Source organism: Podarcis pityusensis (genome assembly GCF_964106645.2).
Source record: "Podarcis pityusensis genome assembly, chromosome: 2".
Lineage (NCBI taxonomy): Eukaryota > Metazoa > Chordata > Lepidosauria > Squamata > Lacertidae > Podarcis > Podarcis pityusensis.
In genome coordinates, this window is record NC_138029.1 from 109,609,579 (window position 1) to 109,624,797 (window position 15,219).

Sequence of the window (15,219 nt, forward strand, 5' to 3'; positions counted from 1 at the left end):
GACACCCCCACCCCACCCGCCAGCTGCTTTGGGGAGTCGTGTGGGGACAAAGCCCCGGTTGCCCTAGCCGGATTAATTCATCTGGTTGGCCACTGTGAGATCCAGCAGGCTCTGCTTGTGTTCTGATTGTGCTGGCTCCCACTAGCACAACCGTGTGGTCGAATCCGGCCCTCTCAGAACATGGAAACCCTGTAAGAAGAGGCCTGTATGGGAGGCCCACAAGCAGCTTCCCCACAGCTTCCTCCTCCTCTTTCAAAACACTAGCTGTCTACATGCAGCAGTTTTGTTTTCTTCTTTAATGTGAAGAAGTGCTCAAGTAGTCGTTCCTCCACGCCCAGAAACACCCGTTCTGAAATGCTACCGTCCCAGCAGAGCTGTTACCTCGTACTTTTTCAGCATCAGCTGAGGGGCGGTGGTGGAGGAAAGATGAATACTTCCTCTCTTGCCTCACCCCGCAAGCCAAAACAGATCTGGAAGTTGAGGTCCGTCGCCCAGTTAGGAGGTGGGGGGAAGTTGCGGCCAACCATCTTGGGCAAGGGTGGACGCCCAGCCCGAGCTGCTTTCCCCCAGTCTCCATGTATCTGGGGGCAAGAACCCCTTCACGCCCCAGCCCTGCAGACCCCCAGGATGGACGGCATTAGGGATAGGGCTCTGGAAGGGAGTTGGGACCTCGGGCCACGTGGGGGCAGCTGGCGGGTTGCTGTTCCTGTCTCCCTCGACCCACCAGGGCGGCATGATAGAGAGAGCGGGCTCGGGAACACTCGGGCCCGGCTCCTTGTTGCGCTTGGAGCCCCCTTTCCCACCCTCGGCCCCTCCCCGCGCCCCTCCCTTGGGGGGCCGGTTGGCCGCATGCGTGCGCTGGTGGCGGTTGCGGTGGGAGCTGCGGCTGAAGCATTTCCCGCACACGGGGCACTGGTACGGCTTCTCGCCCGTGTGGACCCTCCGGTGCCTCTCCAGGTGCGAGACAAAGCCGAAACTCTTGCCGCAGGCGGCGCACTCATAGGGCTTCTCGCCCCGGTGGGTCCGCTGGTGGGTCAGCAGCTGGGCGCCGGCCACAAAGCGCTTCCCGCACTCCTTGCACTTGTGGGGCTTCCCGCTCGAGTGGGTCCTCTGGTGCTGCAGGAGGGTGGAGCTGACGCTGAAGCTCTTCCCGCACTCGTTGCAGCGGTAGGGCTTCTCCCCCGTGTGGATCCTCCGGTGCCGGTCCAGGTGGGAGCTGACGCTGAAGCTCTTCCCGCAATCCCCGCAGGCGTAAGGCTTCTCCCCCGTGTGGATTCTCCGGTGCCTCTCCAAGTGCGAGCTCCAGCTGAAGCTCTTCCCGCAGTCGGCGCACCCGTAACGCTTGCTCTCGGCCGCGTGGGATTTCTGGTGCTTGACCAGAGACGCCAGCTCCCCGTAGGTCTTCCCGCACTCGCCGCACTTGTGGGGCCTGTCGGGCGAGTGCACGCGCTGGTGCCTCTCGAGGTGTGAGCTGACGCTGAAAGCCTTCCCGCACTCTTCGCACCGGTACGGCTTCTCGCCCGTGTGGATCCTCTTGTGCTTGATGAGGGCCGAGCACCAGCTGAACTTTTTCCCGCACTCCGGGCACTGGTAAGGCCTCTCTCCCGTGTGGATCCTCTGGTGCTTCACCAGCGACGAACTCTGGCCGAAGCCTTTCCCGCAGTCCGCGCACTTGTGGGGCTTCTCGCTGCAAGGTGGCGGCGAGGCAGGCAGCGGCGGTGGAGAGGGTGGGTTGGGGGTGGCCCGTTTGCGGCTGCAGTCGGAGCATTTGGTGGGATCCCGGCCCGCTGCCGGGGACGTCCCGAGGTGATGGAGGGCGGCCGCGCTGAGGTAGAAGCTCTTGCCGCAGTCCGCGCACTGCCGGGGCTTCTCGCCCGTGTGGATCCGCTGGTGCCGGTAGAGGTGGGAGCTGCGGCTGAAGCTCTTTCCGCAGTCGGGGCACTGATAGGGCCTCTCCCCCGTGTGGATCCTCTGGTGCCTTTCGAGGTGGGACGTGAAGCTGAAGCTCTTCCCGCAGTCAGGGCACTCGTACGGCTTCTGGCCCAGGTGCTTCCTCTGGTGAGCGGCCAGGTTGGCACTGAGGTTGAAGCCTTTCCCACAGTCCCCGCACTGGTAGGGCTTGTCGTTCGCGTGGGTCCTCTGGTGTTGTGCCAGGGTGGAGCTGACAGTGAAGCTCTTCCCGCAGTCTTTGCACTGGTACGGCTTCTCCCCGGTGTGGATCCGCCGGTGCCGCTCCAGGTGCGACCCGACGCTGAAGGCCTTCCCGCACTCCTTGCAGGCGTAGGGCTTCTCCCCGGTGTGGACCCTCCGGTGCCGCTCCAGGTGAGAGGTCCAGCTGAAGCTCTTCCCGCAGTCCTCGCACTTGTATGGCTTGTCGCCCGCGTGGCACTTCCGGTGCTTGGCCAGGGCCTCAGCCTCGGAGAAGCTCTTCTCGCACCCGTCACACTTGTGGGGTCTTTCGTCCAAGTGAAGCCTCTGGTGCCTGAGGAGGTTGGACTTCTGGCTGAAGCTTTTGCCGCACTCGGGGCAGTGGTGGCCCCTCTTGGTCCCTTGTGGCTTCCCAGAGGGCAGCAGGAGTTTGGAAGCGCTCACTGCCTGCTTTTCCTTCTCTGCCTTTCCTTCTGCTGCTTCCATGCGCCTCGGTCTCCCTTCCGGCTGGCTCTCTGCCTCTACTGGACTCCCGTCCAAGGTGCTCTCTGCCTGCAGGTCTGTCTTGCTCAAAGCCTCTTGCTGATGGGTATCCTCATTCTTCCTTCTCAGCTCATCACCTAAGACAAATGAAGCAAATGTGAGCTGCCTTCTGTGGTATACCTTTCACCACAACTTAACTGTTGTTGTTTTTTGACAATATTTTTTATTAATTTTCAATTACAATAATTCATGGTAGTCTCATTATAACAATGCCAAATTACAATACAACTACTAATCCCAATCATTCAAATGCCAAATTATATAATTTAGGTGGCCTTCCGTGTGCTAGAATTGATAATTTACTTTGTTTCTGCGTTCCAAGATCTTACTCCTCTCAATTACATTCCATTCAAAATAACCACCCCTTATTTAACAACTGCGGGTGGTGCTGTGGTATAAATCACTGAGCCTAGGGCTTGCCAATCGGAAGGTTGGCGGTTCGAATCCCCACAATGGGGTGAGTTCCCATTGTTCAGCCCCAGCTCCCGCCAACCTAGCAGTTTGAAAGCATGCCAGTGCAGGTAGATAAATAGGTACCGCTCTGGCGGGAAGGTAAACGGCGTTTCCGTGCGCTGCTCTGGTTTTGCCAGAAGCAGCTTAGTCATGCTGGCCACATGTCTGCAGACAAACGTCAGCTCCCTCGGCCAGTAAAACGAGATGAGCGCCGCAACCTCAGAGTTGTTTGCCACTGGACTTAACTGTCAGGGGTCCTTTACCTTTACCTTTTATTTAACAACTGCAGTATTAATGACATCCATTCATCTTGACACATTTAATGATTTATAAACTTATAGGTGAAGCTGTATCTTTATTCCTCCTGTGTGTGACAATTATTCCGTCCTTGTAAAGTGTTATGTCTATCTTTTCCCAGCTGATGCTTCCATCATGCCTTGGGCAGAGCTAATATCCTATCATTATTTCAAAAGTTCTCCATTGCTCCATCGCGTGGTTCATTGTTTTACAACTTTTACCAAAAAGCTCCCGAAGATCTATGTTCACATTGTTTTACAACTTCTACTGCAGCTGCGAAAATCGCACTGTTCCAGTATAAGTCCTCTTTTCGACATTTAACCTCCCCCCCATAACTTAACTGAATGCAACTTCAGTCAGATGGGTGGGGTACAAATTAATAATAATAATAATAATAATAATAATAATAAGTATCACTTATGTAGGAAATGATGCTCCAGTCAAAAAATAAATTTCATTTTTGTGAGGTGAGCAAAGGGTAAAGACACATGGAGTTCTCTGTAAATTCCTATAGGGCACTCTGTGAGGTCATATCCTCTGTCTGCCCAGGCAGGAAGGGTAATAATAGGAAGATTACGATTACGATATCTTTATTGTCATTGTCCCTTGCGGAACAATGAAATTGAAAATAAGATAATCCTTATCACTTCCTCCCACTTGAGAGCCAGTGTGGTGTAATGGTTAAGAGCGGTACACTCGTAATCTGGTGAACTGGGTTCACTTCCCCACTCCTCCACATGCAGCTGCTGGGTGACCTTGGGCTAGTCACACTTCTCTGAAGTCTCTCAGCCTCACTCATCTCACAGAGTGTTTGTTGTGGGGGAGGAAGAAAAAGGAGAATGTTAGCCACTTTGAGACTCCTTAAAAGGTAACGGTACCCCTGACCGTTAGGTCCAGTTGCGGACGACTCTGGGGTTGCGGCGCTCATCTCGCTTTACTGGCCGAGGGAGCTGGCGTACAGCTTCCGGGTCATGTGGCCAGCATGACTAAGCTGCTTCTGGCGAACCAGAGCAGTGCACGGAAACGCTGTTTATCTTCAGAGCAGTACCTATTTATCTACTTGCACTTTGATGTGCTTTCGAACTGCTAGGTGGGCAGTATCACTATCCTTAGGATAGTGATAAAGCGGGATATCCAATCCAAACTCCTCTTCTTCTTCTTCTTCTTCTTCTTCTTCTTCTTCTTCATCATCATCATGCAGAAAGGATGCAGGCTCTGTGTGCTCCTGAACACAGGCACCATGTTTGATCTAAACCAGGGTTTCCCAAACTTGGATCTCTGGCTGTTTTTTGGACTACAATTCCCATCATCCCTGACCACTGGTCCTGCTAGCTAGGGATGATGGGAGTTGTAGTCCAAAAACAGCCAGAGACACAAATTTGGGAAGCCCTAATCTAAGCCATGTATTTTGTAATTTAGAAAGATATTTTGCCTGACTTATTTACTGCTATTTTCTGCTTGAATCAAGTGTGCAACTTTATGTAAGCAAATCATATTATTACATTTTACATTACAGAGTTCTGTGTTGTTATTTTGTATAGATGGATAAACAAAGTCTCTCATGCAAAGTCTCTCATGAAACTCTGGTCTGCAGAAAGGCATCCTGGATAATTCTAGAAAGCTACATAACTTTGTCCCAAGTTTCCATGTTAGTGTTAGAAAGGATGGTATACTCTTAACTCTGCTAAACTAGATGCTAATATTACCCAAGTGAGTAAGAGGAAGGATAATTAATAAACAATGTATGCTATCCTACCTTCCACATCCATCCCAACAACTTAATCACTTAGCCCTGAATGACTGGCATCTCCAGAATGGGAAGAGTTGTGGGGGGGGATGGAGATCTCTCTGTCTCGAATTTGATCTGCAATGGCTCATCCACACATGCAAGTCACCACTTGATAACCAACAGAGTAATTGTGTGTTGAACATGTAGATGAGAATCAGTCCTAGATATGCTATAAGTGCCTGAAAGGGACACAACTTATCGCACCACGTCGTTCAGGTCGGACCTAGCTGGAATAGCTCAGTCGGTAGAGCATGAGACTCTTAATCTCAGGGTTGTGGGTTTGAGCCCCATATTGGGTAAAAATATCCCTGCATTGCAAGAGGTTGGATGACCCTCGTGGTCCCTTCCAACTCTACCATTCTATGATTCCCAGCCAGGAAAGACCACTAGTCTGGTTCAGGAGAGCTGCCTTTGAGTTCTGAAGTTCAATTCCATTTTTTAAAATGCTGGTTCCTCACCTGGGTTAGTCTCGCTTGGCATCTCCCTTCCCTCCGGCTCCTGAAAATCTGGAACCCATGGGTCTTCCCCTCGGTCCATCCAGGAGAGCAGGTCAGGTTTGGAAAGTGGAAATCCAGCTGATGAGAAAACGAAGGTGGCATTTCAGTAAAGGTAAAAAGGTAGTGGTTAAGAGCAGTAGACTCATAATCTGGTGAACCGGGTTCGCATCTCCGCTCCTCCACATGCAGCTGCTGGGTGACCTTGGGCCAGTCATACTTCTTTGAAGTCTCTCAGCCCCACTCACCTCACAGAGTGTTTGTTGTGGGGGAGGAAGGGAAAGGAGAATGTTAGCCGCTTGGAGACTCATTAAAAGGTAAAGGTACCCCTGGACGGATTAAGTCCAGTCAAGGGCGACTATGGGGTTGCGGCGCTCATCTCACTTTCAGGCCGAGGGAGCTGGCGTTTGTCCACAGACAGCTTTCCAGGTCATGTGTCCAGCATGACTAAACCACTTCTGGCGCAACAGCACACCGAGATGGAAGCCAGAGCGCACGAAAACACCGTTTAACTTTCCGCCACCGTGGTATCTATTTATCTACTTGCACTGGCATGCTTTCAAACTGCTAGGTTGGCAGGAGCTGGGACAGAGCAATGGGAGCTCACCATTGTTGCGGGGATTTGAACCACCGGCCTTCTGATTGGCAAGCACAAGAGGCTCAGTCGTTTAGACCACAGCGCCACCCACGTCCCTACCTGGCACTTCAATACCCTGAACAGGGCCCCATCTCTCTTTCTTGCTTGGTTACCTTCCTTTGCACGTTTGCTCAAGTGACGCTTGCAGTGCAATCGTATACAGATCTTCTCAGAAGCAAGTCCCACTGCTCACAGACAGACTATGCCGTTAAGAGAGCCACCAACTTACAGGGCAGCCCTAACTGTATCTACTCAGAAGTCAATCCAACCAAATTCACTGGGGCTTACCCCTAGGTCAGAATGTAAGAGGAGTCCTGCTGGATCAGGCAACTGGCCCAACTACTCCAGCATCCTGTTCCCACAGCGGCCCACCAGATGCTTATGAGAAGCCCACCAGCAGGATCTGAGCGCATGAGTCCTCTCCCTTCCTGGGGTTTCCAGCATCTGGTGTTCAGAAGCATCACTGCCTCTGATTCAGTTTGCAGAATTTTTTTCTGAGTGCAGAATGTGGGTTGATACAGCAAATAATTTCCTTTGTTGCTGCTGTTGTTTTTTCTCATAGAGCACAATGTTTACTGCATGGGACTCACCTGACGCCAGTCCTCTGCGATGCGAGTCGGCCAGCGCAGTGATCCGGGGAAGGCTGATGGCCATCTCTTCTGCTAACAAGAAGATGAGAGGATGCCATAGAAAGGAATGTAAGATGGAATCTTTTTATATGCAATAACAGCAGCAAGAACATTACTGGCCCAAAAATGGAAGCAAGAAAAATTACTGACAATCGAAGAATGGAGGATGAAGTTAATGGACTATGCAGAACTAGATAAACTAACAGGAAGAATTCGAAACCGGCGGGACCAGAAATTCATGGAAGACTGAAGTAAAATTATGGACTATTTGAAAAGTATTTGTGAAGATCAGACGACGTTGTAGGTTTGCAAGAAGTTTTGTGAGGAGTATGATTGGAAGTATTGCAAAAATGGAGAAGGGGAAGGATGATTTGTTAAGAGATGTAAAGGCAATATAAAGTTAAGAAATGCATAAGAAGTGGTTAAAACGGTGGATCATCAGAGGTGCTGATGGAAGTCTAAAAAGATTGTATAAGTGATAAGTTTTGTGGTACATTTTATAATTTATATATTCAAATCAATAAAAATTAAATTTAAAAAAAGAAAAAGATGAGAGGATGCCGTCAGAACACAAGGCAGGCTGGCCGGCGCCGTTGGGCTTTGAGCATTGAGATGCTGCTGGCTAACTTCCCCCATGCGAAAGCATTCTCCCAGTGCAAACCCTCTTCACTGCAGCACTCTCTCCTCCCTACCTTATGTAGCGGCTGGATTACGCTAATCTAGAATGCGGTAGCTAGACTGGTGACTGGGGGTAGCCGCCGAGACCACATAACACTGGTCTTGAAAGACCTACATTGGCTCCCAGTACATTTCCGAGCACAAGTCAAAGTGTTGGTGCTGACCTTTAAAGCCCTAAACGGCCTCGGCCCAGTATACCTGAAGGAGCGTCTCCACCCCCATCGTTCAGCCCAGACACTGAGGTCCAGCTCCAAGGGCCTTCTGGCAGTTCCCTCACTGCAAGAAGTGAGGTTACAGGCAACCAGGCAGAGGGCCTTCTCGGTAGTGGCGCCCGCCCTGTGGAACGCCCTCCCATCAGATGTCAAGGAAATAAAGAACTACCTGACGTTTAGAAGACATTTGAAGGCAGCCCGGTTTAGGGAAGTTTTTAATGTGTGACATTTTGATGTATTTTTAATCTTTGTTGGAAGCCACCCAGAGTGGCTGGGGAAACCCAGCCAGATGGGTGGGTTACAAATAATAAATTATTATTATTATTATTATTATTATTATTATTATTATTACGAAGGTCAAATGCGTCAGGGAATAAGTTTTCTAAGTGCAGAAGCCACCAGAACATTCTGGTACATTCTGCTTTCAAAGGTTCTGAAGTGTTCTGGAGGGCACAGAGAGGGCACAGCTGTTGGTTTTCTACTGTGCTATCTCCAAACTTCAAGGATGTTTGCCCCACGACAGTCTATATCAACTGCCTGCTGGGGAGCTCACATACTCTTCCTTCTTGTACCGTCCTGTACTTACTTTCATTTTGGCATTTATGCGATGTAATTCATTTTGACTGCTGAAACTGGATTTGCTCTAAAGGAGCTAAGTTTTGCCTTGCTAGGGAGCTAACAACAAATGGTAAGATGGATGCCTTAGTAAATCTCTACTCAATACATTTTCTGCCATCTGTGTATTTACAGAATCTACTTATCCGCCAAAAGTTCTGCTATTCCGCTAACCAAACGACGATTTAGGACCCAGGAGAGCCCTGCCAATCAGTGCAGGCAATACAGTGGTACCTCGGGTTAAGTACTTAATTCGTTCCGGAGGTCCGTTCTTAACCTGAAACTGTTCTTAACCTGAAGCACCACTTTAGCTAATGGGGCCTCCTGCTGCTGCAGCGCCGCTGGAGCATGATTTCTGTTCTCAACCTGAAGCAAAGTTATTAACCCGAGGTACTATTTCTGGGTTAACAGAGTCTGTAACCTGAAGCGTACGTAACCCGAGGTACCACTGTACTGAACTAGATGGGTCAATAGCCTGACTTGAGATAAAGGCAGCTTCCTATTCACCCTTGCCCATGGAGTTCTTTGGGGCTTAGTAGAGACCTATAGGCTTTCATTGCCAGTCCCTGATATTACAGCAATATATTATAGCAATAATCGTAACAATAAAAACAGGCTGTCTCGCAGGCTGTTTCTTTTAAAAATCAAAGTGTGGCTACATGTTCTTTTTATTTACCTTTTCGCTCTGACACGACAGGAATGTAGAACGAGTTGTAAAGTATGGAATGGCGGCGACAGAATAAGGAAAATGTCAATTGTGGAAGGTAATGCACGTGGCTGTCTAAAGGGAAAAGGTCCTCGTGTTCCAGGCTCCAGAACTGCCTCACTGGCACCGCTGGAATCCTTACCCAGAGAGATGAGCGTCTCATAATTCTCCTGCATGATATTCCAGCAGAGGGCTCAGGTGGCAAGGCCCTGCTCTTTTGTGAAGCGCACCTTTGGTCTCGGAGGCCTCTCGCATCTGTAAGGAGAAGTTTGCCCATCCATCAAACTAGCCCTGGAGGATAACCCACTTGCCCAATTTGAAATGCACGTTTTCCTAACTGTATTCCTGTCTGTGCGTTAATGACGTTGACTTTGGAGGCTGCAGGGGAAAAACAACCCCAAGATATGACCTGCACATTGTGACAAACATTTGAATGGATGCTCTTCATGTTTTCTTCCACATGGCAGGTTCGGGGGACCATTTTCAACCTGAGGGCCATATTTCCCCCTGGGCAGCTTTCCAAGGGCCACATGCCAGAGGTGGGCAGGGCCAGAGGCAAAAGTGGGCGGAGCAACACATTTAAATGTTACCTTTGTACCATAAGGGATGCGGGTGGCGCTGTGGGTTAAACCACAGAGCCTAGGACTTCCCAATCAGAAGGTCGGCGGTTCGAATCCCCGCAACAGGGTGAACTCCCGTTGCTCAGTCCCTGCTCCTGCCAACCTAGGAGTTTGAAAGCACGTCAAAGTGCAAGTAGATAAATAGGTACCACTCCGGCAGGAAGGTAAATGGCATTTCCGTGCGCTGCTCTGGTTTGCCAGAAGCGGCTTAGTCATGCTGGCCACATGACCTGGAAGCTGTACGCTGGCTCCCTCGGCCAACAAAGCGAGATGAGTGCCGCCACCCCAGAGTCGGCCACGACTGGACCAAATGGTCAGGGGTCCCTTTACCTTTACCTTTGTACCATAGACTACTTTCTACATATGTCCACACACCTTCCAGAAAAGCGATAGGCATTTTTAGAGTCCAGCGACTCATTCCTTCCGGGATAAACTTGGGGTGCACTTAGCACATTGAAGACATTTCACTGCAGGGTTTCCCAAACTTGGGTTGTTTTCGGACTACAATTCCCACCATCCCTGACCACTGGTCTTGCTAGCTCGGGATGATGGGAATTGTAGTTCAAAAACAGCTGGAGACCCAAGTCTCTGTGTAACCTGGGTTTTGGTTATGCCTGCCTGAACTATAAACCAGCACTGCACACCTACCTGAGTAGCAGGGATTGGCTCTTTGCGGTGCCTAGTGAAAAAACAGAAAGAAAGGAAGGTTAGTATGCAACAGGCTGGGTATAAATAAAGGGACATTAGGGACATTTTCCCTCTTACACTTATATCCTAGGTTTCTTCCATCACGGGACCCAAAGCAGACTACATGTAGTACCCAGGTGTTCTCCTTTCCAGCCACGGACCAGACCCAAGCCTGCTTAGCCTCAGCAAGGTAGTGGCTTCATGTGCCCCTTGAACCACACCCTGGGACTACAACTCCCATAATCCCTGTGTGGGATGGGCTGCTGGGAGCTGGAGTCCAGCAATATCCAGAAGGCCACAAGCTCTCCATGCCAGCCGCAGTCTCTCTGGCCCCACCATCACAGAACGGCAACACCCCACCAGTATTGAGGAACTCCCTTCCTGTGACACCAACCTTGTTCCACCCGCCTTGGCCTTTAGATGCCTGGTGACGGGGATTCTTTTCTTGAGAGCTTGAAGATATTTGACAGTTTCCAGAGGGGTGACCACATTTGAGGGCTTCCAGACAGGGGCTTAGTATCTCAGATGGGTCCCTCAGATATCACAAATGGCTCAGGGTATATTTTCTTTTTAACTTATTGACAGTGGTGTTTGGTCCATGAGGGTGACCCACCAACCTAAGTCTATCCTCTGCCAGCCTTCTTCCTTCTAACCGTTCAAAGGAAGAAGAAGTCAGCATCTTCTTCCTCTCCATCAATCTCAAGAGTTGCTCTTCAGTAGGGAAGAGGATGGACAGCCAGTGTGGTGTAGTGGTTAAGAGCGGAAGACTCGTAATCTGGGGAACCAGGTTCGTGTCTCCTCTCCTCCACATGCAGCTGCTGGGTGACCTTGGGCCAGTCACACTTCTCTGAAGTCTCTCAGCCCCACTCACCTCACAGAATGTTTGTTGTGTGGGAGGAAGGGAAAGGAGAATGTGAGCCGCTTTGAGACTCCTTTGGGTAGTGATAAAGCGGGATATCAAATCCAAACTCTTCTTCTTCTACTACTTGGCTCTGCCTGCTGTTGACTCTGTCTCCTCCTAGTGTTGGGCTCCCTGCCTTCCACCCCGTCAGTTCCAACGAGAACCAGCCACCGTGGCTTACCGGATCTTTCCGCAGGAATAAAAATTAAATGGGTGACACACGCTGGCATATCGATGCCGCCGAGGTCACGCAGATGCCGTGAAACACTTGCATGCCTGGGCAGCACCCATCCTGCAATAAGCACCTGTCCGGCAGTCCCTTTAGTCTGTTGAAGAAAATGAACACAAAAATCTTGCCGCACCTTGAAAGCCGGTGCAGTAAGTTAAGGTGCACCAGATCCAAACCCTGTTTGGCAGCAGGGCTTCTGTTGCTGCTCTGCATAAGAGGAAAAGAGCCTTTAAAATAGTATTCTGTGCTGGGTGGTCAGGCCACGTGACTAAGCTGAACAATCTTAGGATCCAGCCTGGGTCCTCTGTCTCTGGCCCTGTTCCATCCATAAAGCACCCATTTTGTGGAACTTGGCAAGCTGAGCAAATTACACTGAGTTGGGGTTGGAGACTTAACTCTGGTTGAGTCAGAGATGTGCTGCATCCTTGGCAATAATAATAATAATAATAATAATAATAATAATAATATATTATTTATAACCCGACCATCTGGCTGGGTTTCCCCAGCCACTCTGGGCGGCTCTCAACAGAATTAAAAGCACAATAAAACACCAGACATTAAAAACTTCCCTATAAAGAGCTGCCTTCAGAGGTCTTCTGAAAGTCAGATAGTTTGTTTATTTCCTTGACATCTGATGGGAGGGCACCACTACTGAGAAGGCCCTCTGTCTGGTTCCCTGTAACTTGGCTTCTTGCAGCGAGGGAACCACCAGAAGGCCCTCGGAGCTGGACCTCTGTGTCTGGGCTGAATGATGGGGGTGGAGACGCTCCTTCAGGTATACAGGGCCGAGGTCGTTTAGGGCTTTAAAGGTCAGCACCAACACTTTGAACTGTGCGCTTTGAATAGCTGCCTATCCTGGCAGATCTTGACATAGGATTGCCCTCTTAAACAAATGGCATAAGCAAATTATGACATAAGCTTCTGTGCATTACATACAGTCCACTTTCTCAGATACATGAAGTGTTAACCAGAGTAGGACGGATGGCCACTTTTCATAATGCAAATACCCACTGTCTATATACTGTCCTTCGTTTACAACCTATGCAATATGTATATGTACCTGCAATGCAGGATTACTCTTCATGCAACTGAGAACCTGAACTACAGCCTGTGAAAGTTTATGCCATAATAATTTATTCAGCATTCATCCTAAAGTCTTCACTGAGCACTCATTCAGATTTGTTTGTGGGGTGTCATTCGTTAATCCCACACTTTCCAGCCTATTTCCAAGTCACTTTCCCAACTGCAAATAGCCATTATTGTTTAAAGATTAGTTGTGCAGAGGCAGTGTAGGGCAACCTTTGACCTGCCTGCCAGCTGTTGCTGAACTACAACTCCCATCATCCCTGGCCATTGGCCATGTTTGCTGTGGGTGATGGGAGTTGCAGTCCAGCAAAACATGCAACAGGCCAAAGGTTTCCCACTCCTGCGCCAGAGCTTGAATCCACTTTAATTGCGCAAACCCAAATTCCCTGGCAAAATAATGACAGTGGAAGTGCCCTTAGTCTTTGTTTATTCTAGAACATAATGTATTTGTGTTTTTATACTGTGATTTTATATTGTGAACTGCCCTGAGACCTGCGGACATAGGGTGGTATACAAAGTTAATTTAATAATAAGAATAATACATTCATGGCGCTTTGCAATGCAAATGATTAACAAGGCAATAGGTCAACTAAAGACACATACCAAAAAAGGTGCTACAAACTCTTTTTATGCAAGAAAATTGGGACAGTTGCTGTTTCCAATTCTGCCTGGGTTTTGCTCCCTTCCCGGGTTCATCGGTTTGCTACAGCGACCCCATTCTTATTCCGTCTTGCAGCTGTATCATTTACACGTGTTAACTGCCTTCTCCGTAGATCAAGCGGCAGAGCTTGCATTGTATGAAGAAACACTATTTTTTTTTTAAATCACTAAACGAAAGCATGCCCTCATGCGCCACCAGTGAACAGCAAACCCTTGACTGATGGCAGCCGAGAATTTTTCATCGCATAGTAGACCCCCCGTGGAAAGTGTGGGGCGGGGATGGGGCGGGGTCATCCCTTCTTTCACCAACCTGCTTGTGAACGGGAGCATTTCCCGGGGTGGCCAATTCCGTGTCAAGCGAGTGCGCGCACAGCTTTGGGAGGTTTGCGCAGGCTGCAGCTCCGGGGCGCGCAGGCGATCGAGGCAGCAGGATCAAGCGCAGCCACTGCCCCCCACCCTCCCCAGTCTTTTGCCTTCAGCTTCCTTACAGCCCTCCAACCTCAGGGCATTCCCGCAGCCCTGGATCGGCTCTCGTTGCGAGCCGGAGACCTTCCCACCTTGGCCGGGCAATGGCAAGGGAGGCGTCCCGTCTAAGGCAGGCAGGTCTCCCGCGGGCATCGACTCCGGCTGGGGCGCCAAAGCAGCTGATCTGGCCCGCTTCTCAGCTGCATCCGAGTCACCCAGGAAGCGCAACGCCCGGAGGAAACACGCAGAGAGAGCGCGAGAGAGAAAGAGCCGCGTTTCTCTCTCTTCCCCAAGCCATACCCAGAGCCCTCTGGTGGCTGCCGAGGACGGAGCCTCCTCCCCGGACCGGCTTGGAAGATCTGGACAGAGGGATGGATGGATAGGCTCAGGGGGACCCGTCGCCAGCGGCTCTGTCTCGAGCTGCGGTGCTGGGACTGCTGGCTGGTGATGTAGGAGTGTAGATTCTGGTGTTCTTGTTGGTTTTTTTTTTTTAATGTCTCAATATTAATTGCATTTAACTTTTGGCTAAAATGCACCCTTTCCCGCGTGCCTGCGTTTTGTGACTCTCATAAATCCCTCCTACCAGTGCCAGATTTACATATAAGCTAAACAAGCTATAGCTTAGGGCCCCACTCTCTTGGAGGCCCCCAAAAAATTTAAAGGGAAAAAAACCTGGATGTACATTTCCAAAATATAAGATAAAAAACAAATAAAATAAAACTTACATACAGCAACAGTGTTTTGTGTTGTGTAGGCTCCTCTTTGTTATGTGCAAATGGCTTTAGATACCTATTAGATCCATAAATTACCAAATAGCATATATTTAACAAAAATAAAAAAAACAAGAGATGATTTGTTGTTGACAAAGGACAGCTGGACATATAAAAGGCCCCATTACCTTCAGTAGCTTAGGGCCTCATCAAACCTAAATCCAGCCCTGGACCCAGGGTGTAGATTTTGTTGTTGTTTTTAATGTATCAATATTAATTGAATTTAGCTTTTGGTTAAAATTCATCCATTCCTGTTTGCCTGCCTTTTGTGACTCTCATAAATCCATCCTACACCCTTGTGCAAATTAATTGAAACAAACTATGTTTTCTATCTTACTCGTAATCCTGTGCTCAAAACAAACACGAAAAGTCAGTTGATTATTATGGTATCAGAAGCCTGCAGCCAATAGAAGGAATGATGCGCTCGCCACAATATATTGAGGTTCTACGAAAGAGAGTTATTCCAGAGCTGGAAAAGAGGTATCCTGATGGTACTGGGAAATTGCAGGAGGACCTAGCCCCCTGACACATATCAAAAGTGGTGAAGAAATTCATGAGAGAGCAGCAAATACAGGTACTTGATTGGCCAGGGAATTCCCT

General features: G+C 49.5%; 1 protein-coding gene across 3 annotated transcripts; it reads right to left on the reverse strand.

The window, feature by feature from the left end:
* Positions 1-281: 281 nt before the first annotated feature.
* On the reverse strand, positions 282-14,311 carry LOC308469393 (uncharacterized protein). Of its 3 annotated transcripts, none has more exons than XM_080991773.1 (6): positions 13,695-14,311; positions 10,470-10,500; positions 9,344-9,456; positions 6,952-7,020; positions 5,689-5,805; positions 282-2,768 (listed from the first exon to the last, which is right to left on the reverse strand). In XM_080991773.1, exons 3-6 carry the CDS (start codon positions 9,375-9,377, stop codon positions 496-498), a joined length of 2,493 nt encoding a protein of 830 aa, XP_080847899.1. In that variant the 5' UTR covers positions 9,378-9,456; positions 10,470-10,500; positions 13,695-14,311; the 3' UTR covers positions 282-495. The 3 variants fall into 3 exon arrangements, with proteins under 3 accessions (XP_080847899.1, XP_080847898.1, XP_080847900.1); XM_080991772.1 differs by having other exon boundaries at positions 6,952-7,023; positions 13,695-14,310; XM_080991774.1 differs by lacking the exon at positions 9,344-9,456 and having other exon boundaries at positions 6,952-7,023.
* Between the last annotated feature and the right edge of the window lie 908 nt (positions 14,312-15,219).

What these genes read in the sequence shown, in the direction of transcription:
- LOC308469393 (XM_080991772.1), bottom strand. Translation starts at nt 9,377, where the DNA reads ATGCAGGAGAATTATGAGACGCTCATCTCTCTGG. An exon ending in TCGCAGAGGACTGGCGTCAG is followed by an intron (nt 5,806 to 6,951) that starts GTGAGTCCCATG and finishes TTTTCTCATCAG; the next exon opens with CTGGATTTCCACTTTCCAAA. An exon ending in GCCAAGCGAGACTAACCCAG is followed by an intron (nt 2,769 to 5,688) that starts GTGAGGAACCAG and finishes CATTTGTCTTAG; the next exon opens with GTGATGAGCTGAGAAGGAAG.